The following is a 22,861-nucleotide window of genomic DNA, read 5'->3' as shown; positions in this document are numbered from 1 at the left end:
GCAGATCAGCAGTTGCCTGCAGCTAGGTGAGAAAGAGAGAACTGACTGCGAAGGAGTAAGGGGAAAACTACTTGGGGGTGATGAAATTTTCTATATCTTGATTGTGGTGGTGGGTATAAATATTTGTCAAAATCACCCAACTGTACTCCAATCATGTGTATTTCATTTTATGTAAGTTATAATTCAATAAGGTTGATTTTTTTTGGTTTTTTTTTTTTTTTTTGACAGGGTATTGCTCTGTCGCTGATGCTGGAGTGCAGTGGCACGAACACGGGTTACTGCGGCTTCCAAATCCTATACTCAAGTGATCCTCCTGGCTGAGCCTCCTGAGTAGCTGGGACTACAGGACACAATGCCCAGCTAATTTTTATTTTATTTCTGTAGAGATGGGGTCTCACCATGTTGCCCAGGCTTAGGTTGATTTTTTTTTTTTTTTTGAGATGGAGTCTTGCTCTGTTGCCCAGGCTGGAGTGCAATGGCACAATCTCGGCTCACTGCAACCTCTGCCTCCCGGGTTCAAGCGTTTCTCCTGTCTCAGCCTCCTGCATAGCTGGGATTACAGGTGCCCTCCACCATGCCTGGCTAATTTTTGTATTTTTAGTAGAGACGGAGTTTCACCATGTTGGCCGGGCTGGTCTCGAACTCCTGACCTCAAGTGATCCGCCCGCCAAGGCCTCGCAAAGTGCTAGGATTACAGGTGTGAGCTACCGCCTCCGGTTGCTTAGGTTGATTTTTAAAAGACAAAATATAAGCCCATATTTTGTTTTAGATTCAACAGGCACAAAAGTACTGTTTCAATGCTTAAATTTTTGGTTGCCTGTTAATGTTTCTAAATGCTTACTCTTAATGCCTGTACTTAATCCTTCCTCCCCCATAGATGTGGAGAAATTTGAATTTCCGGCTGTGGTCCGCGGACCAAACTTTGAGTAGCACCACCCTACTCCACTTTGCCAACTACTCGGGTTCTCCAACAGGCATCCCCACAGCCTCCCCTTCCAAACCTCCCTCTAGAAAGCTGGGAGGCCAGGGGTAGGGGGTTCCAGGCCAAGCCCAGGGTCACTGGGTCTTGAACACGGGCTTGCGCTGCAGCCGCAGCACTCTGTACGTGTTGAGGCCGGGCACATCGAAGCCGGGTGACAGCCCGTGGTGATCCAAGGGGTAGAAGTTGACCAGCTGCCCGTGCTGGGCCTCGAGCGAGAGCCATGCGTCGCCGAGCGGCAGTGCGCAGGGGAACTCGCGGGCCACGTGCAACTGGAAGATGCGGCCATGCAGGTGGCGCAACGCCAGGGTGCGGAACGCTGGGGGCACCAGCGCCTCCACGCGCGGTCCGAACTGGCGCAGGCGCAGCTCGCCTGCCGGCCCGACGTGCACCTCGTAGAAGGTCAGGTTAGCGAAGGTGAAGTAGCCGGCGAAGGGGTGCGTGCTGGGCGGCGGGGCCGGGCCGGGCTCGGCCTCCCGGAGGGCGCGCTCCAGGGCGGGCAGGAGCTCATCGTAGGCCCGCGCCACCAGGTCGGGCCCGGGCGGCCGCGGCCCTGCCAGCAGCAGTACCAGGCCCAAGCGCAGCGGGGGCACCAGCGAGAAGGTGGCGGCGTAGCCGTCCAGGTCGCCGTCCTTGCGCACCACACGGTAGCCCCGCTGCGCGTGGAACTCCCACGGCGTGCCCGTCTCGTTGGCGAAGTAGGCGCCCGGGCAGGCCAGCAGCGGCGCCAGCAGCGTCTTGGCTGCGTCGGGCCGCAGGAGCCGCCGGGGCCCGCCGCCCAGGAGCGCCACGGCCAGCTTGGCCAGGTCGGCGGCGGTGGAGTACATCTGGCCCGACGGCCGGTACCAGCCCAGGTCATAGAGTGGAGCCGGCCGCCCGCTGCCGTAGAAGCCCGCGGCCAGGCGCGCGCGCACGGCGGGCGTGAGGTCGAAGCCCGTGTCTGCCATCCCCAGCGGCTCCAGCACGTTCTCCGAGACCCAGCGCTGGTAGTCGCCCTGGGCGGTGTGAGCTGCCAGGACGTGGGCCAGGAGCGAGAAGGCCAGCGTGCTGTAATGGCACCTGGAAGGAAAGCAGTGTCAACTGGGATGGGGCCCCTCCTCACCTGCCCACACTGTCTGAAATGCCTCCAGTTTCATGGGACTGGGGTGGGGGCTGGGAAGGAACCTGCTCCCCTGCGTTCCAGGTGGTCAGACCTGGAAGAGACTTTGGAGCATTGACTCTAACTCTCTCTTCTACCTCTGGGAAGACCAAGGCCCAGAGAGGGGCAGAAAATTGCCCGGGGTCATACAGCAGGTTGGAAGAGGGCTGGGCTCAGCGGTGCACCTGGGAAAGTTGTCACACAAATCTTATTGGTCCTTCACACTTTAGTATGATTTACCTTATCTAATGGAAAATTAAAGGCTTACACTGCTCTGGGGAAACAAAAATGATAGTGACCATGTATGAGGCAAGGTCTCACCCCTCCCTTCTTCCAGGCTGCGGCAGGCACCAGTAACCAGCAAGAGGCCTCTTTTCTTTCCCAGAGCAAATACAGTTTCAGAATCTCTAAAATAGTGCCTCAGAAAGGTGCGAGGATGGGTGAAAATTCACAAATTCTACGAGGCATTCCTGAACTCTAGGCCAACTTCCTTATTTTTGCAGATGAGGAAGATTAGTTAGATGAGTTTCACAGAGATAAAGTGCATCACCCAAGGTCACACTGCAGTAAGTTATTTGCAGAGCTGAGAGGAGGACTCCAGCCTGAAGATGTCCAAGCATCTCCTCTCTCTGCATCACCTGGATCATTTCTTCCTTAAGGGAAGTGGGTCCTGAGGTTCAGCATTTGGAGAAGCAGAGGGACAAATCTGGAAAAGGGTCACTGACCGGAGGCTCAGAAGGGGGCCCCTGAAGCCGGGGAGTGCCAGCTGTCCTCTTTCCAACCCCACAGCCCCACTGTTCCCAGAGTGGGGCTTCTCTGTTCAGTGGCCACCCAGCTACCCACTCCTCATCTGGTCAGTAACCCATTTATTTCCAACCTGGCAAAATCTGTATTCACCTTGCTTATTTGCTCAGTGTCTCCCCCTCACAAGAGTGCAAACTCCACGAGGAGCAAACTGGGTGTTTAGCACTTTCTGGGCAAAGTAGGTGCTCAATAAGGTGAATGGAAAAAACATTCCATTCGAACAGAACAGGATTCTGGGCCCAGCTCTCCCCTGCCTTGCTGGCCTCCCCTCTCTAGGCCTTGGCCTTTCCAGCTGGGGAGCAGGTCTGTCCTGGCTCTGACCACCTAGGATGAGGTGATGTGGGCTCTTTCCCAGGCAGCTGTGTCTCCCCAGGAGGCTCCTAACATGAGGCTGGGCATCAAATTATCCTCCTTACCTGGTTCCCGGGTCCACCACCAGCACATCATCCTTGAGCAGGTTCAGGGCCTCCTGGGTGCTGCCCTTCCACAGCAGTGAAGTAGAGCGCAGCCTTCTGGGCAGCCCTATGGAGGAGCAGTGGTCAGACTTACCGGGCCTGGCTGAGGGTGGGATGGTGGGCCCCTGGGTGCACTCCCTCCCCACCTTCCGTGAGTTGAGAGATAACAACAACAAATCGATTTTTTAAAAAAGAAAATCAGCCTAGCGTGGACTCCAGTCCTGCCTTCTCGTGCCTGTGTGTCACTGGGCAGGTCACTGGGCCTCTCTGAGCCCCAGTCCTTCATCTGTAATATAAGGGAAATAATCCTTGTATCCAAGGGCTGATTAGATTAGATTAGATAAAATGTTTAATATGGTGCCTGGCACATACTAACTGCTCAAAAAATAATTGCTGTCATCAACTATAGAAAGTTTGGGGCCGGGCGCAGTGGCTCATGTCTGCAATCCCAGCACTTTGGGAGGCAAAAGTAGGCAGATTGCCTGAGGTCAGGAGTTGCAGATCAGTCTGGCCAACATGGTGAAACACCGTCCCTACTAAAAATACAGAAAAAGTAACTGGATGTGGTGGCGGGCACCTGTAATCCCAGCTACTCAGGAGGCTGAGGCAGGGGAACTGCTTGAACCAGGGAGGTGGAGGTTGCAGTGAGCCGAGATCATGCCAATGCACTCCAGCCTGGGTGACAGAACAAGACTCTATCTCAAAAAAACAAACAAAAAAAAGAGTTGGTCCAGGTGGGGTGGCTCACGCCCGTAATCCCAACACTTTGGAGGCTGAGGCAGGAGGATCACCTGAGGCCTGGAGATTGAGACAAGCCTGGCACCATAGCAAGACCCCATCTCTACAAAAAATAAATAATTAGCTGGACTTGGTAGCACATGTCTATAGTCCTAGCTTCTTGGGAGGCTGAGGCAGGAGGCCTGCTTGAGCCCAGGAGGCCAGGTTGCAGTGGGCCATATTCATGCCACTGCACTCCAGCATGGGACACAGAGTGAGACCCTGCCAAAAGAAGAAGAAGGAGAAGGAGAAAGAAGAGGAGGAGGAAGGAGCCCTAGTTCTGTGTGTGGGAGTGACACCTACCACATCCACTGACTAAGACTCAGGCCTGAACACATTTTGTAAAAAGAGGACGCCGTGGGCGCTTGAGGGATTCCTACTTTTTCGGGTTGATGGGTTTATGACTGCAGATATGACCAATCAAAGACATTTGGGGTGGGGCAGACGGTACCTGCCTTCTCCTGCTTGGCTGTGTCAATCACAGCGAAACACAGCACCCCTCCCTCTAACGGCCAACAGAGGGTCCTTCAGAAGCTTTCAGAGCAATCCCTCCACATCCACCTTGCTTTGTTCCTGATCCTGCTCTGCCCAATTCCTGTGCCCTGCCTTCATCTTCCAGTGCCAGCCTGCTCCTGCCCCCAACCTTGTCGACTTCATCTTGACTTGTTATCACAGCTTTATGATTATAAAATAATTTATTTTAATAAGTAATTAATTTACATGATTCAAGATTCAAAGGAAATCAAAGAGCATACAATGAAAAATTTTCCTCTTACCCTTCCCCCTAGCTACCCATTTCCCCTCCCTGGAGGCAACCTAATGTTTCAATCTCTTTAGCTCCCTTCCAAAGATATTTGATGCATATATAAGCTAATATATACACTAAATATTATATATAATATATAATATATAAGCTAATACATATACGTGTGTTATATAATATGTACATTACACATATATTCATATACACATATCCATTATATATGTATATATTATTTTAATTATTTATATGGTAGCATATAAAATATGCTGTTACACGCTTTTTTCCTACTTAGTATTCTCTCTTATTCCATCTCAGTACACGCAGAACATGATTATCCTTTTTTTAGGGCTATACAGTGTTTGATTGTGCAGCTGTGTCATAGTTCATTTAGCCACTCCCATATTGATGGACATTTGGGTTGTTTCAGTCTTCTGCTATTACAAACAGTGCTGTAGTGATCAACTGTGTATTATACATCCTCCATGCAAGACATGGGTGAGTACATCTATAAGAGAATTTCCTAGAAATGAAATTGCTGAGTCAAGGGGGACATACATTTTAAATTGTGATATTACCAGTTGCCCTCCATACGGCTGCACCAATTTAAATTCCCAGCATTGATGGCTAAGAAGGCCTGTTTTACCAAGACCTCACTAACTCAGGGCATCCATCATGTTCATCTTTGCCAATCTAATGAGGGAAAACATATCTCATTATAGTTTTAATTTATATTTATGTTGTTATGAATGAAGTTGAACATCTTTTAATACGTCTTAATATTCTTTTTTTTGTTGTTTTGTTTTGAGACAGAGTTTCTCTCTAGTCACCCAGGCTGGAGTGCGATGGCGCCATCTCAGCTAACTACAACCTCCACCTTCCAGGTTCAAGCGATTCTTCTGCCTCAGCCTCTAGAGTGGCTGGGATTATAGGTGCAAGCCACCATGCCTAGCTAATTTTTTGTATTTTTAGTAGAAACAGGGTTTCACCATGTTGGCCAGGCTGGTCTCAAACTCCTGAGCTCAGGTGGTCCGCCTGCCTCGGCCTCCCAAAGTACTGAGATTAAAGGCATGAGCCACCACGCCCAGCCCTTAATATTCTTTTTTTTTTTTTTTTTAATACTTCAAGTTCTAGGGTACACGTGCACAACGTGCAGGTTTGTTACATATGTATACATGTGCCATGTTGGTGTGCTGTACCCATTAACTTGTCATTTACATTAGGTATATCTCCTAATGCTATCCCTCCCCGCTCCCCGCTACTCCCAGCCCTTAATATTCTTAAGAGTATTTTCTTTGAGCTGTCAATTCTGTTCCTCTCCTTTACCCATTTTTCTGTTGGGCTGTTGGTCTTTGTAATAATTTGTAGGTGACTTTTATATATTAAGGGAAATTAGGTCTTCCTTGTAGAATTGTTTACAAATATAGGCTTTTGTTTTTAGAGACCGGGTCTTACTATGTCATCAGTCATAGCTCAGTGCAGCCTTCAACTCCTGGGCTCAAATGATCCTCCCACCTCAGCCTCCCAAATAGCTAAGACTACAAGTGTGTACCCAGCATGCCTGGGCTGTTTTTTTAAATTTTTAGAGATATGGTCTCACTATGTTGCCCAAACTGGTTTAGAACTCCTGGGCTCCTCCCACCTCGGCTTCCCAAAGCACTGGGATGACAGGCATGAGCCTCTGAGCCTGTCCTCATATTGACTCGTTGACTTGCTCTTGCCTTCTCAACTTGATTTTGACCTGCATTGATGGGTAAGACCTGCCAACTCATCTTGATATTTCTACTTGATCTAAATGTCCAGGCTTCAGTTCAGTTTTTACCTCTAGAGATGTTTCTTTCCTTGGCCCACCACCCACATCCCGTGAGTGGGACGTAGGGCCAGTTCAGAAAGCAGAGCCAAGAGTGAGCCCAGCCTGGCTGGATGAGAACCTGCTCCTCAGCTTCCCCACCTGAAATGGTTTGGGTTAGCCTGAGTCAGCTCTGAGACTCACCTGAGAGCTGGCTGGCCATCCTTCGAAGGGTGACAGGCGAAGGCCTTGGAGCGGGGCCCACCTGCTCCAGCCTGTCCATCAGGCCCTGCTGTTCGGGGGCTGATGCCAGGCCCAGCGGGTTGTTAATGGTGAAGGTGCTGGCGTACCGCTCCAGAGGGTCATCTAGGGAGGTCACAATGCCCTCTTCCCACAGACGGTACAGCATGAGAACGGGAAAGATCTTGGAGATGCTGGAGATCCTAGATAATGTGGGGAACACAAGGGGTCAAAGAGCATCCTGTTGGCCCCACAACCCACCTCCTGCCCCCAGCCTGCAACTTTTTAGTAATCTAGAAAAGCACTGCATCCCTGCTTAAGTCAACATTTCCAACAGAAATTAACCAGCCTCTGTGGAGCTGCCTTTGGGATGTTTGAGAACATAACCAGAAGCCAAGGGGCTGAGGTGGGATGGATACCCTGTGCCAGGCTGTTTTCCAGCCATTTCCCATTCAAGGACAGACCTGGGTTTGGATGGTGCCTCTGCCTCTCACTGGTCACGTGGCCTTGGGCAAGTTTCTAGACCCATCTACGATTCAGTTTCATTGCCTGCTTCACCGGTTGTATTAATAAAAGGATGGAACGAGGTTGTGCGTGCAAAGTGCCTGTCTACATACCTGGGAGGTGGTAAGTGCTCAATACATGATAGCACATAGAGCTATCGGCCCCATGCCTGGCACAGAGCAGGTGCAGTTTAAGTGCAATTCCCTCTGGACTCCTGTAAAACCCACAGTGTCCCCAGGAACAAATGTGTTCACTCTGCATCGTGAGCTTTGAGGATCCTGCAGGCAGCACGCAGGAGGGGAGACTCCATGTATGCAACTGAATGTCTCCAGCTGTTTCCGTCTGGGCCACTGCTGCCACTTGAAGGGACCTGCAGCAAGGACTCAGGAACTGGTTATGGTTCCTTTGTGGCACATGGTCAGGGTTGGGGGGATGGGCACAAAGTAGCCTTTTCTAATTTGGGAGGTTTAGGGCTAAGGTTCATTCCAGAAGGGATTCCTTCCTGACCTTTTACCCCTGTGATGTAACATTGGGCACTCACTGGTCCTCTCTGGACTTCAGTCTCCTCTTCTATAAAATTGTCAAGACTTCATAATAGGCCCTGGCAGATTAGACCCCAGCCATGATTCTCTTCAGTATCCTTATCTCCTAGGTCCCCCTTGCCCTCCCATCCCTTACCCCTCCACAGGACCCTAGAGATTGCCCAGCTGACCTGTACATGGTGTACTCATTGGGGGCCCCAGAAGCCGGGTCTGAGCCATTCTTCTTCCCAAAGTTCCCTGTCCAGAGCACAGTATCATTGTGGATGACAACTGCAGACATGGCAGCCACGCCTGGGGCAGACATTGCCTGGCGCAGGATGTGGTCCACCTTGAGGGAGAAGAACGGGTGCAGTGACAGGCCCCCCTGCCCTCACCCTCAGTAATCATCCTGCACAGCCACCCTCTTCCACAGTCACACCCTGCATGCAGCACCCCAGGGAGCCTCCAAACCATGCCCCATGGGCTGGGGTCCCCACGGTTGGGCTTCTTCATAAGATGTTTTCTCAAAGAAACAGTTTCTTAACAAAATTCAAAAGGAGAGGGGATTAAAACGACTGCTTTAAGGCCAGGCATGGTGGCCCATGCCTGTAATCCCAGCACTTTGGGAAGCCAAGGCGCACAGATCACCTGAGGTCAGGAGTTCGAGACTAGCCAGGCCAACATGATGAAACCCTGTCTCTACTAAAAATACAAAAAATTAGCTGGGCATGGTGGCAGGCACCTATAATCCTAGCTACTTGGGAGTCTGAGGCAGGAGAATCACTTGAACCCAGGAGGTGGAGGTTGCAGTGAGCCAAGATCTCGCCACTGCACTCCAGCCTGGGCAACGAGAGCGAAACTCCGTCTCAAAAAAAAAGAACTACTGCTTTAGTCAAACCCATATCTGATGCCCTAGAAAACCTCCAATAGGTCTAGCCTGAACCCCTAGTGTTGGGGAATTCACTATTAATACAGGGCCCCTAGGCCCTCTTTGCACATCTGTTTGGTTATTTATTTATTTATTTTATTTTATTTTTAGATGAAGTCTCACCCTGTCACCCAGGCTGGAGTGCAATGGCTCAAGCACAGCTCACTGCAGCCTTGACCTCCCGGGCTCAAGTGATCCTCCCACCTCAATCTGTGGAGTAGCTAGGAGTACAGGCACATGCTACCACACCCAGTTCATTTTTTAATTTTTTTGTAGAGATGGCATCTCACTATGTAGACCAGGCTGGTCTCCAACTCCTGACCTCAAGCAGTCCTCCCACCTCGGCTTCCCAATGTGCTGTGATTACAGGTGTGAGCCGCCTCACTTAGCCTGAACATTGATTGAAAATACCTCATAACTTTCAATGCTGAAGTGCAATGATGATGATAACAGCTGATATTTATTGGACATTTAGAATGTGCCAGGCATGGCAAAAGTGATTTTCATACATTGTCTCCTTTCATCCTCATTAGTCAATGCTAATTTCTGCCCATTTTACAGATGAGAAATGAGAGCCTGTGAGTTAGGAGGTGATTTGCCCAAGTGGCTACTGGCTGATGGAATCAAGATTGGAACCCTGTGCTAAGTCCAGCCCCACTTCTTTTTTTGTTGTTTTGGTTTTTGGTTTTTTGTTTTTTGAGACCAGAGTCTCGCTCCGTTGCCTAGGCTGGAGGGCAGTGGCATCATCTCCGCTCACTGCAGCCTCCGCCTCCCAGGTTCAAGTGATTCTCCTGCCTCAGCCTCCTGAGTAGCTAGGATTACAGGCATGCACCACCACGTGCGGCTAATTTTTGTATTTTTAGTAGAGATGGGGTTTCATCATGTTGGTCATGCTGGTCTCGAACTCGTGACCTCAGATGATCCGTCCACCTAGGCCTCCCAAAGTGCTGGGATTACAGGCGTGAGCCACTGCAGCTGGCCCCTACGTCTTAATTAACCTCCAGACCACCTTGCCAAGTGATTTTACATATCCTTGGCTGAGCTCAGTCCACCTCCACTTTCCATCCCTGCACTAACTTTGCCCTTCTTTTTTTTTTTTGTTTTGTTTTGTTTTGTTTTTTGTTTTTTGTTTTGAGACAGAGTCTCGCTCTGTCACCCTGGCTGGAGTAAAGTGGCACAATCTCAGCTCACTGCAACCTCCACCTCCTGGGTTCAAGAGTTCTCCTGCCTTAGCCTCCTGTGTAACTGGGATTACAGGCAAGTACCACCATGCCCAGCTGATTTTTTTATATTTTTAGTAGAGACAGGCTTTCACCATGTTGGTCAGGCTGGTCTTGAACTCCTGACCTCATGATCCACCCATCTCGGCCTCCCAAAGTGCTGGGGTTACAGGTGTGAGCCACCGCGCCCAGCTCTAACTTTGCCTTTCTGAGCCTCTGTCTCCTCCTCTATAGATAGGGATTCATGAGGAATGCATACAAGTGGTTACGTGGCAATCGCACACACCAGGTGCTCAACAGAAGGCAGCATGGTTATTATTGTTGCTTTTTTGAAAATGTGCTACAACTCCTGAAAGCCACATAGCACCCTTCTGTTCTCTCTCCTTCACAAAAACCTTTCAGGTATTGGCAAGCAGTGATTTTGTCTCTGCATTGGCCCACGCTTTCTCTTTTTGGGACTCAACAGCCCTTTCCCTTTAACTGTTCCTCAGATGACAGTTTCGAGTCTCCCCCACCATGCTGCGGCTCATATACTTCTGATCATGTTTCACTTGTCTCCATGTCTCCCAAGGGGGGTGACCCAAGTGGCTGGGGTCTGACTGGCACAGACTAGAGCTGACTGACACCTTCCTCTAGGGTTTGGCCATCCTGCAATGGTAAATGTTGTGCTGGGGGGGCATGGAGGGTTTAATAGTATCACGGTGGCCTCTGCAATACGGGCTCTGTCATCCTCTCCCGTCTCAGCTTCCCTACCTCCCACCTATGGTCTCTCAGTTCTCTGTATGTGTCATGTACTTTCTGCAGCCTCCAGGCCCTTGCACATGCTGTTCCATCTGTCTGGAGCACATCTCTCCATCCCCAGGCTCCTTCACCATGCACATGTCATCTGGGCATCTGCTACTTGTTCACCTCTCAGCCTAGACACCACTTCCTCCAAAAGCCCTCCCTAACTCTAAGGCCTGTTCCTTTGTGCCTCCAAAGTCCTCTAAACTTTTCTTACCCTCATTCTTGCCCCAGGGTTATAAACGTTTGGTAGCTTCACTGTTTTTCTCACTTCCAGATTAGTAATTTCTTGAGAGCAGGTCAATGTCTTCTTCCTGCCATATCTATAGTGCCTAGCACAGAGTAGATGCTCAAGAAATACATGTTGGATGGATGGATGGATGGATGGATGAACGAATGAATGAATGAATGCCACTGCCAGCTCAGAAGGACTGCCCTCCCCTTCATCACCCAGGCCCAGCCCACATGCCCAGTTCCCTCCTGGGTCATCACTGACCTTTTCCAGGGCCTCCTTCAACACGGGGAGTGGGTGGGCCAGGGGCACAGGCTCAGGGTGCCGGGGACACATCCTCACAGGGGCAGAGGTCTCCACTGGTCCCAGGGAACCTGGAGGGAACATCACATGGTGAGGAGGGGACAGAGATCAGGATAGGAATCTAGGGGGAAAGTGGCAGCAAGGGCCAGAGCAGTGCCTCGAGGACAGCCCTCCCCAGCCGAGCCAAGCCAGGGGATATCAGGGTGCAGAGACCAGCCATAGCCCCTGAGGGGCCTATGGAGCAGCATGTGTCCTTGGGGAGGAGGCACAGCCCTGCAGGCCACAACCACTACTGGTTGGTGGTCACTGTACTCCCCTCTCTCTTGCTTAACAAATTTCCCATCTCCCTGTGGTCAGTGGACTTAGACCATTCTGGCTGCGTGGGGCAGGCTCAGCCATGTCTGTCTGTCTGTCTGACTTGCTTTCATCCTGATTATGTGTTTGGATGGACTTCGAGTCCGCTTAGGATCCAGGCCTAAACCACAGCGACAACTTATTCTCTCACCAGAGCTAAGCATCGGGGCTTTGGGGGCCTGAGTCAGTTCTGCCTTTGTCCAGGGGTGTGACTTCCTCGGCACCTCAGGGGAGAAGGTGAGGTGCTGGCAGGGCAGGATTCAGGCTGTGATATCATCACAGCAGCACCCAAGCCTTTTCCTCTAGGTCTGGAGGGGGTGTGAAGGAGGATGAGCACCCTCCAGGACTATTAATACATCCTCCTTGTCTTCCACTGCACCCTGAGACTCCACCCAAAACTGAGACAAGGTTCCTGTGGTAGGTTTCATATGACCATAAATTCTAATTTTTTTTTTTTTTTTTTTTTTTTTTGAGACAAGAGTCTCACCCTGTTGCCCATGCTGGAGTACAGTGGTGCAATCTCAGCTCACTGCAACTTTTGCCTCCCGGGTTCAAGCGATTCTCCTGCCTCAGCCTCCCAAGTAGCTGGGACTACAGGCGTGCACCACCACGCCCGGTTCATTTTTGTATTTTTAGTAAACCAGGGTTTCACGACATTGGTCAGGCTGGTCTTGAACTCCTGACCTCAGACGATCCACCCGCCTCCGCCTCTCAAAGTGCTGAGATTACAGGCAGTGCTCAGCCATATGACGATAAATTCTGACAGCTCCTTCCACCTTCGAAGCTGGCTGGCTTTGTGGCTGGCCAAAAGAATGAGGCGGAACAAATTGCCACCTGCCTAGGCTAGACCTTACGGGGCTTACTCCCTGCGAACACTGCCACCTTTTGGACGGATCTGGGATAGCGGCCTTGAGAGCGAGAGTCCACGCTGAGGGAGAGGTCCCTCCTCCACCCACCACCCCGCCCCCTAAGCTGACTTGCCCGCTGCACCGGAAAGAGCCCAGGCTAGACCAGCAGCAGAGCTACCAGCCCACAGAATTATGGGAAATAATCACTTGCTTTGTCTGAAGCCAGTAGGCTTTGGGGTGATTTGTTACTTAGCAATAGATAACTGACACAGTCCCAAACAGGAAAATTACAAACCTCAGGGAGAATTTCTCAACAACCCCATGACATGGGTTTCACAGAATAGGGTGGTCCCAGCTACAGCCTAGGCTTTGTTCAGCCTGGGACCCAGGTAGGGGCTGGTGTTGACAGTGGTGCTCCTCCCACTTTAATTAGGAAACAGAGGGCCTGGTAGGCATCACTAGCAGTGGTGGCTCCTTTATTGAGCCTTGACCCACCCAGGAAGGAGAGGCTCCAAGGCTTGGCAGCTGCTGCCCCTGAACACCTGTGAGTTGTTCCTATTGAGGTCTTACACACAGCTGCAGGAAAGTCTTGAAAGGGGGCTAGAGCCCAGAGATTCCATCATGGTGATCAAAGGCAGAGGAAGGGAAACACCATTTGCTCTTTCTTTAGTGTCCTTGAATTTTACCCCCAAACTGGGTGTCTTGAAGAACCCCAGTGGCATCAGGATCTTCATTTTATACACGAGGGCATCAAGGCACAGAGAGGCCACAAGACTGTCCCAAAGATGCACAGCTAGTAACAGCTAGACTCAATGGAGGCCAGAGCTTCTGAGTCTAAATCTTATGGTCCTTCCCTACACCCTAGAATCAGGGTGGCAGCTCGAAGCCCAGGAGGACCAGAGGGGCTATGGGGAGGAACTCTAGGCTGTCTCTGCACTCACCGGTCTTCAGCTTGGGGAGATGATACTGCCACAGGAAACAGCCAGTCATGACCACTGAGAGCAGGCAGAAGAAGCTACAGATGGACGGGAGGAGCCACTTCTTCTTCACTTTCAGTAAGTTGGGCCGCCAGCCAACCTGGGAGAGCAAGGACATAGGGTACAGTCCCCTTGGGGGTCAGAGGGACAGAGGGAAAAGGGGGACCCTAACCCTGGCCCCTCCTAGGCCTCAGGTTAGCCAGACGTCACAAGAGCCCACAACTTTGGATAAACTTCACAGTTGTGAAACCAATGCCCTTCCCAGTGTGACTCTTTCAATAGTTCTGCCCTGCAAAAGCACCCACCCCTCTGCTTGCTGTACCTCGTTCCTCTATGGACTTAGTGAAATATTGTAAGACCAACTGAAATGCCACCTCCTCCAGGAAGATTTCCTCAACTCTCCTGTATTAGTCTGTTCTCAGGCTGCTAATAAAGGCATACCCAAGACTGAGTAATTTATAAAGGAAAGAGGTTTAATTGACTCACAGTTCAACATGGCTGGGGAGGCCTCAGGAAACTTACAAGTATGGCACATATTTCATTCTTCCACTTATATGAAATGTCTAGATAGACAACCCATAGAGACAAAGTAATTACTGGTTCCAGGGGATGGGGGGTAGCAAGGAATGAAGAGTCAATGCTAATGCCTTTTAGTTTTTTGGGGGGTGATGAAAATGTTCTAAAATTGATTATGGTGCTGACGGCACAATCTTGTAAATATGCTATAACCACTGAATTGTACCCTTAACAATGGTGAATTTTATGTCATATGAATTATATCTCAATACAATTCCTTGAAAATAATAGTACCTACTTGTATTCAGTTGCAAGGATTGAATGAGTTAATAAATTAGAAGAGTAGCTGGCACATGGTAACACTACATATGTGTTAGCTATTATTGAATGCCTCCTATGTGCTAGGCACTGAGCCAGATATTGAGGATATACTGATGAACAGAAAGGAACTCTTCCCTGCCTTTTGGAGATTTACAGTTTTAGGAGGAGATGGGTGTTAACCAAATATTTCATTAACTCCTCCTTGCCTACCTCCCTTTCTCAAAGGCACCTCTTCCACTTCTGTCCTACAAACGTGGTATTTGTCCCCCTTGCCTCTTCTATCCTCAGTACACACACAATCCCTCGGTGGTGAATTACCAAATCAGAAATGAAAGGAGGCATCACTACAGCTCCTACAGAGAAATATTATGAACAACTATATGCCAATCCATTTGACAGTTTAAATGTGGACAAATTCCCTGAAAGACTCAATCCCCAGGTGATCTCATGCACAAGGACACCAGCCACATGCTAATGGTTTCTGATTCTCTCCTGCCCAGCTCTCTCCCCTCTACTTCAGACTCCCATTTCAACTGCCTGCTGAGCATTTCCACCTGGAAGTCCTCAAGCACCTGGAACTCAACATCCGGAGCAGAAAACTCACTTGTTTCACCCCCTCCTCCTTCTCTCGTATTTTCAACATCAGTTCGTGGCACCTGCCTCCACTTAGTCATGCTTCAGGGTCTGCCTGGGCCCCTCTATGTCCTTCAATCCCTACCTCCAGTGAGTCATCAAGCCCTCCTGGCCTGTTACAATTAGAAAATATTTCAAGGTTACTGAAGAATATACACTGGGCCCAGCAGCTCACTCCTATTATCCTAGCACTTTGGGAGGGCAAGATGGGAGGATCACTTGAGCCCAGGAGTGTGAGACCAGCCTGGGCAACATAGTAAGACCCTTTCTCTACAGAAAAAGTAAACATTGGCTGGGTGAAGTGGCTCACACCTGTACTCCTAGCACTTTGAGAGGCCAGGACGGGTGAATCACTTGAGCTCAGGAGTTCAAGACCAGCCTGGGCAACATGGCAAAACCCTGCCTCTACAAAAAATAGAAAAATTAGCCAGGCATAGTGGTGTGTGCCTGTAATACCAGCTACTCAAGAGACTGAGGTGGGAGAATCACTTGAACCTGGGAAGTGGAGGTTGCTGTGAGCCAAGATCACACCATTGCACTCCAGCCTAGTGACAGAGCGAGACCCTGTCTCAAAATAAATAAATATAAAAATAAAGATTAGCTGGGTGTGGTGGTACATGCCTATGGTCCCAGCTACCCAGGAGTCTGAGGTGGGAGGATTGTTTGAGCCTGGGAGGTCGAGGCTACAGTGAGCTATGATTGCACCATTACATGCCAGCCTGGACGACAGAGCAAGACCCTGTTCCTTGCTCTCTCTGTCTCTCTCTCTCTTTCTCTTTCTCCACATATATATATACACACACACACACACAGACACACACACACACACATATATATACACACACGTATACATATATATAATGGTGCCATATATATATATAGAGAGAGAGAGAGAGACTTATAATGTAATGAATTCTTGGGCACTTAACACTCAACTTTGTTGAATCTTAACATTTTATCATAGTTTTCTCATATATTTACATTTTTCAAATATACTATGTCATTACTTATTTACTTTGTCTGTTCAGTTTCCCCATCCCATAAGGATTGTTGTTTGTTTTGTTTACTGAGGTATTCCCAGTACCCAAAACAGTTCCTGGAACATAGCTGACCCTAATAAATATTTGTTAAATGAATGACTGGATGAAAATAAAACATTCTAGGTGGAGTTGAAGCCCTCTGTGTACCTTTCATGGATCTCAGTCCCTTCCCACTCTCCCCAAATGTAACACCCATGCTGATCTTGGTGTTTATCATAATTATGCACATGTTTATTCTTTTACTATTTGTTTATGTTTCCATAAACAGCATATAGTATTGTTTTGCACATTTTTGAACGTATATAAATGATTTCATACTGTATAATCCTCCTGCAACTTGCTTTTTATTCAATTGGCTAACTACAGTTCTGGGTTATTCATTTTGACTTCTGTAGAGTGCGCTGTTGTATAAACATACTGAGTAGTGTAGTAGTTAGAGCCTGAGGCCAGACTACCTTAAAAACGTGACTATTTTACAGTCCAGTTGGGAATCCTGTGCTAAAAGTGAAATGTCTGGGTGGCAAGGTACAGCTGTCTTCAACTTAGCCACATACTGTTCTGTTCCTCTCTAAAGCTTTCATTCCAATTTTTACTCGTCCCACCTTTGATTCTCATTGCTATTAATATTTTTAATCTGCATCTTCTTGGTGGCTAATAACTTTGAATACCTGTTCATGTGTTTATCGTACGTATTTGGATTTGATTTTCTTCAGTTGGACTATTCTCCTTTGCCTGGTCTTTTTCTATTCTCTTTTCTTTACTTATTAGAGTTCTTCATATACTCTTGTTTGTGGCTTGATTTTCACTCTGTGTTGATAACTTTTGTGGAGAGGTAGAATAGTGTAGTGGTGAATCCATGGCCAGATTGCCTGATCTGCAATCTTAGCTCAGTCACTTACCACTGTGTGACCTTAAGAAAATCAGTTAACTTCTCTGTGCTTCTGTTTCCTCACCTGTAAAATGGGGATGATAATAGTGCCTAACTCATAAATGTGTAAGGATTACATGAGTTAATATATGAAAATAACATTCTCTGACACATCGTAAGCCCTATTAGCTATTACAGTATTTTGGCATTGTTTTGAGACAGCCTCACTCTGTCACCCAGGCTGGAGTGCAGTGATGTGATCGGTTTTTGCATTTTTTGTAGAGACAGGGTCTCACTATGTTGCTCAGGCTGGTCTCAGACTCTTGGGCTCAAGTGATCCTCCCACCTTGACTTCCCAAAGTGCTGGGATTACAGGCGTGAATCACTGTGCCTGGCCAGCTATTACAGTATTTTTGAATAGGAGGGCTTTTGGTTTTGGTTTTGGTTGTTGCCAAATTTATCAGTATTGTCTTTGTGGTTTGCATTGTGTATATAGTGCATGCGTGTGCTGAAGAAATCTTTCTTTTCACGGAGGTCAGAAATAGAGGTTTTTGTACTGTCACACACAAAAGAATGTTTGGTTATAGAATAAAGTAGGGATCCAATTTTATTTTTCCATATGAATAATCAGTAGTCCGGCACTATTTATTAAATACACCAACCTGTCCCCCACTGACTCGTATGCCAACTCTGAAATATATCAACAGTCTGTACATACAGACATCTGCCTTCTGGGCTCTGTTCCAGGAGAGTCTCGCTGAGTTTATGTTCCATCCCTCCCTGTCCAACCCTGCACTCTCTTCTACAACAAAGATCGCTCACATGTTGAGCACAGTGTGCCAGGCTCTGTTCTACAGGAAACAATCTGGCAAGAGAGACTTTCTATGATCCGACTCTGACAAACTCCACCAGCCCATTCCCTGCCCCTCCCCTGGCCCCTGTGTCTTTATGCCCCCACCTACCTCCCGCATCATTGCCCCTCTCTGTACTTTTGCACCTGCCATTCCCTGGGGCTGTGGTTTCCTTTTATCCTTTTCCATCAGACAAACTGTGTTCTTCCCTTAACACCCATAGGCATCTGTGAAGCCTTCTCATTCTCCCCCAGGCAGAGCCACTCATGGTAACTGGCTACTACTGGCTTCTTTGTCTAGGTCCCTGTGAGGTAAGGATTCTTTGCAGCACCAGCAGAGAATTCCCTCCTGGCTCTTAGGCCTTGGACACCTGGTACCCTACCTGGCACTAGCAGGTTCTCAGGAAATTCTTTTGAACTTTACATGGTCCTGCAAGTTGAAAGACTTGGGTTCAAATCTTAGCTCCACCTCATGAGTCAGTTGTAACTCTGGACAAGTCTCTTCCGCTCTCTGAGCCTCTGCTTCTCCAGGTGTTGAAGAGGGTTGGGCTACTTGTAAAGAGTTTTATATCTGGAAATCTTGTGTGATTTCAAAAGTATCTTTCAGCTGTAGAATCTGGGGTTCTCACTGAAATCATCTTTGGTCATAATATCCAAAGACTGGAAAAAACCAAAATGCTCCTCAATTGGTGAGTAAACAGACAAACTATAGTAAACAGACATCTACACAAGGGAATACTACTCAGCAATGTAAAGGAACGAGCTACTGATACATGCAATAATGTGGATGAAACTCAAAGGCAAGATGCTAAGTGAAATAAGCCAGACTAAATGGCTACCAACTATAGAATACAACTTATAGAACATTCTGGAAAAGGCAAAATGATAGGAACAGAAAACAACTCAGTGGTTGCCTGGGGGTAGGGACGGGGTAGACTACAAAAGAGCAGAAGGGACTTTGGGGAGGTCATGGAACTGTGCTACATGTTTATTGTGGTGGTGGTTATGGGATTGTATACATTTACTGAAACTCATAGAACTCTGGGAGGCCGAGGCAGGAGGATCACTCGAGGCCAGGAGTTCAAGACCAGACTGGGCAACATAGCAAGACTCTGACTGTACAAAAAAATAGAAAAAAATTGCCAGGTGTGCTGGCATGCACCTGAAGTCCCAGCTACTTGGAAGGCTGAGGTGTGAGGATTGCTTGAGCCCAGGAGTTAGAGGCCGTAGTGAGCTATGATCATGCCACTGCACTCCAGCCTGGGCAACAGAGCAAGACCCTGTCTCAAAAAAAAAAAAAAAAAAAACCTCATAGAACTGCACAGATTTTATTGCATGTAGATGATACCTCAATTTTTACAGAATAAAGCCTTTAAAGATCCCAAAAGCACTGGGATTCTCCACCTGTTGGAGGAGTAACCCCAGATACAAAGGAGTGAATGGAAGGCTCTCAGATACTGCTGCAGGATCACATGGAAGATACTCCCCTCCTAGCATGAACACAGAGCTGCAGGGGCAGTGAGGACCCCTTGGTGGGAAGGCAGCCTGCTATCCCCTAACTGGCACCTAAGGTGTGACCAGCAGATCCTTAGCTTATTTTTAGGTGAAGAATAAAATTCAGAGACATTAATTGACTTGCTGAGCCCACGGGCAGTGAATGGCAGAGCTGAGATTCAAGCTCTGTAAGATGCACCACCCCGCTCCTCCTCCAAATGCAGCTGGGATCTCTGCATCCCCAATTTGCAGCCCTCCTCGGGGCCCAGCCTCATCTCAAGTCTGTCTCCAATCTCAGGATTTATTCCAACAGACCCGAAGGTGGGTCCGTATTTAATCTCTAAGCTGCTTGCCAGCTGCTCACAGTTTGACTTGCAGTAGCCACTAGAAATCTCTCTCCTTTCCCTTCCCAGCTAGAAAATTGCTGGCAGCAGGGGAGGGCCCAGGAAGAACCAGGCTCTCCCAAACCCCGCCTATAACACGGCTCCGCCACCCCCTAACCCCTGCTCCTTCTCAGGTGTTCCGTGCCCCAGTCACCCTCACCTCCTTCCTCATGCTCACAGCCCACTCTGGAACGACTACTCTTTGTCCAGTCATTCATTCAGAAAACAATCCCCGAGGGCTTGCTGTGTGCTGGGCCACATCTGCCCCCGCGGAGCCAGCAGGATGGTGGCATAATCAGACACAAGGGCCTGGGGCCAGGGAAGCAGGACTTGACTCTGGCTCTACCACTCTTTCTGGACAAATAACCTCACCCTTTTGAGTCTCAGTTTTCTCATCCACATAATGCAGATAATAATTCTTCCTACATCTTACAGGGTTTAGTTGAGAATAAATAAGATAGTGCATGCAAAGCCCACAGAGACCTGTTCCCCAATTGGTAGCTAGAGGTGTAATAAAGGGCTTCAGGGCTCACCGATACAGATGAGCTCAGCCTAGAGGGAGGGAGGAGGAGGAGAGAGTCATTGAACAGGTAGTTGGGAATGAGCTTGGGTCACTCCAGACAGAGGCCTCTGGGGATGTGAAAAAGGAAGAGGAGTTAGTTTCTGGTTTGTTTTGAGAATTCAGTGAGTTTATGTAAAACATTTGAAACTGTTCCTAAAACATTTGAAACAGTTCCTGGCCTGCAGGTGCAAGCTCTAGAGATGATGATGATGACGATGATGATGACGATGATGATGATGATGAAGGTCATGTGGGGGGGATTTAGCCCAATATTTGAAGCCAGCAGGACGGTGGCATGGTCAGACGTGTGTCAGAAGCTGACACATGGTGACGGCTTCTTGGGGCTGTGCCTCACCTGGGTCTTCATTCTCTCCAAGGCATGGAAGATTCTGGCTCTTTGAGGATTCAGGTCTACACCACAGGAGATCCTGTAAGCAGGAAACTGAGTCAGAGGAGTGAAGGCAAAAAGAGGTCCTGAGGGGCTGGCAAAAAGAGGAGGGAAACAGAGAAAAGCTAGAAAACAAGGAGGGTAGCCGAGGATGCAGGGGACCAAAGTAACCCTCCCCTTCACATGTTCCCGCTCCCAGGTGAGACCAGGCTCAGAAACCCCTGCCAGGTGACCCAGCATCCCGGTTTGTCCAGGACTGTCCTGATTTTAGCACCGAAAGTCCTGCATTCCCAGAAACCCCTCAGTCCCAGGTAAACAGGACCGTTGGTCACCCTGTGTGCCCTTGCATTGAATTCCAGCTCCTCTTCCCCCCACCGCCCGCCACCCCCCTAAGCCTGCTCAGAACAATCTGGTTAGGCCCTCAGGCTCTTGGCCACCACTTACCCTCTTCTGAAGGTGCCAGCAAGAACAGGGCAGTTCAGACCCCAGCTTGGCCAACCAGTGCCTCTGGGAGTCCCCTGTGTTCCAGGGAACAGGAATGGCTTCCCAAGCTCTGAGGCACAGGCTTTACCAAGCTCTCCAGAGGCCGGCAGATGTGGCGGCTAATTTCCCCAGCGCTAATCCCTCAGAGTGCCTGCTGCCATGGGGATTAGCTTCTGGGGTCACCGAGCAGCGGGGAAGCGGGGGAGAGCTGTCAGGGAACACTGGGTAACACCGTGTGACCTGAGTGCTCCAGGCTGGTGAAGAAAGGAACGCTCTCTCCAAAATGAGTCTCTGCCAAACCCAGTGTGGACAAGGGATGTCAGGGGCCACCAGGGTCACTTCCAGCCGGGAAGGGAAAGGAGAGAGATTTCCAGGCTTGGTCTGACCTCACACAAGCTCCTCAGGCACCTCTGAGGAACCCAGAGCTCCAAGGAACCAGTTGGAAGACCACTGGGGTCAGCCTAGTTGTGAAACATTCAGAAAACCTGGGTTCAAATTATTAGTCTGTCACTGCCAGTGTGAGCCTGTGTGACCAGGGATCATAACCTCTTTGCCTCACATCTATAAAGTGGGGACAATAATACCACCTTGGTTAGTGTGCGGGTTAAATGGAATGTGCTCATGAAGCAGGCAGCCCAGAACCTGGCACCCAGTAAGTGCTCCATAAAGTCTGGCTTCTTATCATGGACTCGGCTTTTTTTTTTTTTTTTTTTAAAGACAAGGTCAGCTGGGTATGGTGGCTCATGCCTGTAATCCTAGCACTTTGGGAGGCCAAGGCAGGAGGATGGCCTGAACCTAGGCATTTGACACCAGCCTGGGCAATATAGTGAGATCTCGTCTCTACAAAAAATTTAAAAATGGCCAAGTGTGATGCGGTTGCCCTATAGTCCCAGCTACTCTGGAGGTTGAAGCTGAAGCATTGCTTGAGCCTGGGAGGTGAAGGCTGCAGTGAGCCAAGATGAGATTATGTCAGTGCGCTCTATCCTGGATGACAGAGTGAGACTGTCAAAAAACAAACAAACAACAAAAAAATCATGATCTGTCACCTAGGCTAGAGTGCAGTGGTGCAATCAAAACTCACTGCAGCCTCCAACTCCTGAGCTCAAGCAATCCTCCTGCCTCAGCCTCCTGAGTACCTGAGACTCCAGGCAGGTACCACTATGCCCAGCTAATTATTATTTTTTAATTGCTTTGGGTACAGATGGGGGTCTTCCTTTTTGCCCAGCTAGTCTTAAACTCTTGGCCTCGAGCGATCCTCCCATCTCCGCCTCCCAAAGTGCTGGGATTATAGGTGTAAACCAAAAATAAAATTCTAAGGCCCCCAACCATTTGAATAGACTTCCTTCTCAGCCAGGGCACTCTTAACGTAACCTGAAAGATCAAGAGACTGGTTTAAGCCTTGATGGGAAGTAAGGGTCAGACGTGACTCATCATACTTCTCCAGCATAACATCACATAACAAATAAAGAAATCAAAATAGTTTAACCCCAAATATATTTCCTTGTTATATCTTGAAATTGCCCTGCAAAGTTTGTCTCTTGTGGGAAAAATCTACATTCTGTAGAGAATCCTCTTCCTTTTCCATTTCCAGACCCAGGGGATGATCAACACTCAGGAACCCTTTTAAGTCCCATAAGAAAACATTGTATAACCTATTCTCTCTGAAGCCTGCTAGCTATAAGCTTCCTCTGCACAATAAAACTTTGGTCTC

General features: G+C 48.9%; 1 protein-coding gene across 2 annotated transcripts; it reads right to left on the bottom strand.

Moving 5' to 3' along the window:
* Positions 1-1,056: 1,056 nt before the first annotated feature.
* On the bottom strand, positions 1,057-21,273 carry LACTBL1 (lactamase beta like 1). 2 transcript variants are annotated; one of them, XM_038004308.2, is made up of 8 exons: positions 21,112-21,273; positions 20,635-20,761; positions 13,577-13,712; positions 11,395-11,504; positions 8,159-8,316; positions 6,907-7,145; positions 3,338-3,443; positions 1,057-2,038 (listed from the first exon to the last, which is right to left on the bottom strand). In XM_038004308.2, the coding sequence occupies exons 2-8, from the start codon at positions 20,644-20,646 to the stop codon at positions 1,057-1,059; spliced, it is 1,743 nt and encodes a 580-aa protein (XP_037860236.2). In that variant the 5' UTR covers positions 20,647-20,761; positions 21,112-21,273. The 2 variants fall into 2 exon arrangements, with proteins under 2 accessions (XP_037860236.2, XP_037860235.2); XM_038004307.2 differs by lacking the exons at positions 20,635-20,761; positions 21,112-21,273 and having other exon boundaries at positions 13,577-13,895.
* Positions 21,274-22,861: the final 1,588 nt, after the last annotated feature.

The sequence above is a fragment of the Chlorocebus sabaeus genome, chromosome 20 (genome assembly GCF_047675955.1).
Source record: "Chlorocebus sabaeus isolate Y175 chromosome 20, mChlSab1.0.hap1, whole genome shotgun sequence".
Taxonomy (NCBI): Eukaryota; Metazoa; Chordata; class Mammalia; order Primates; family Cercopithecidae; genus Chlorocebus; species Chlorocebus sabaeus.
Note: the sequence above shows the minus strand (reverse complement) of the source record. Positions and strands in the feature narration are given on the sequence as shown.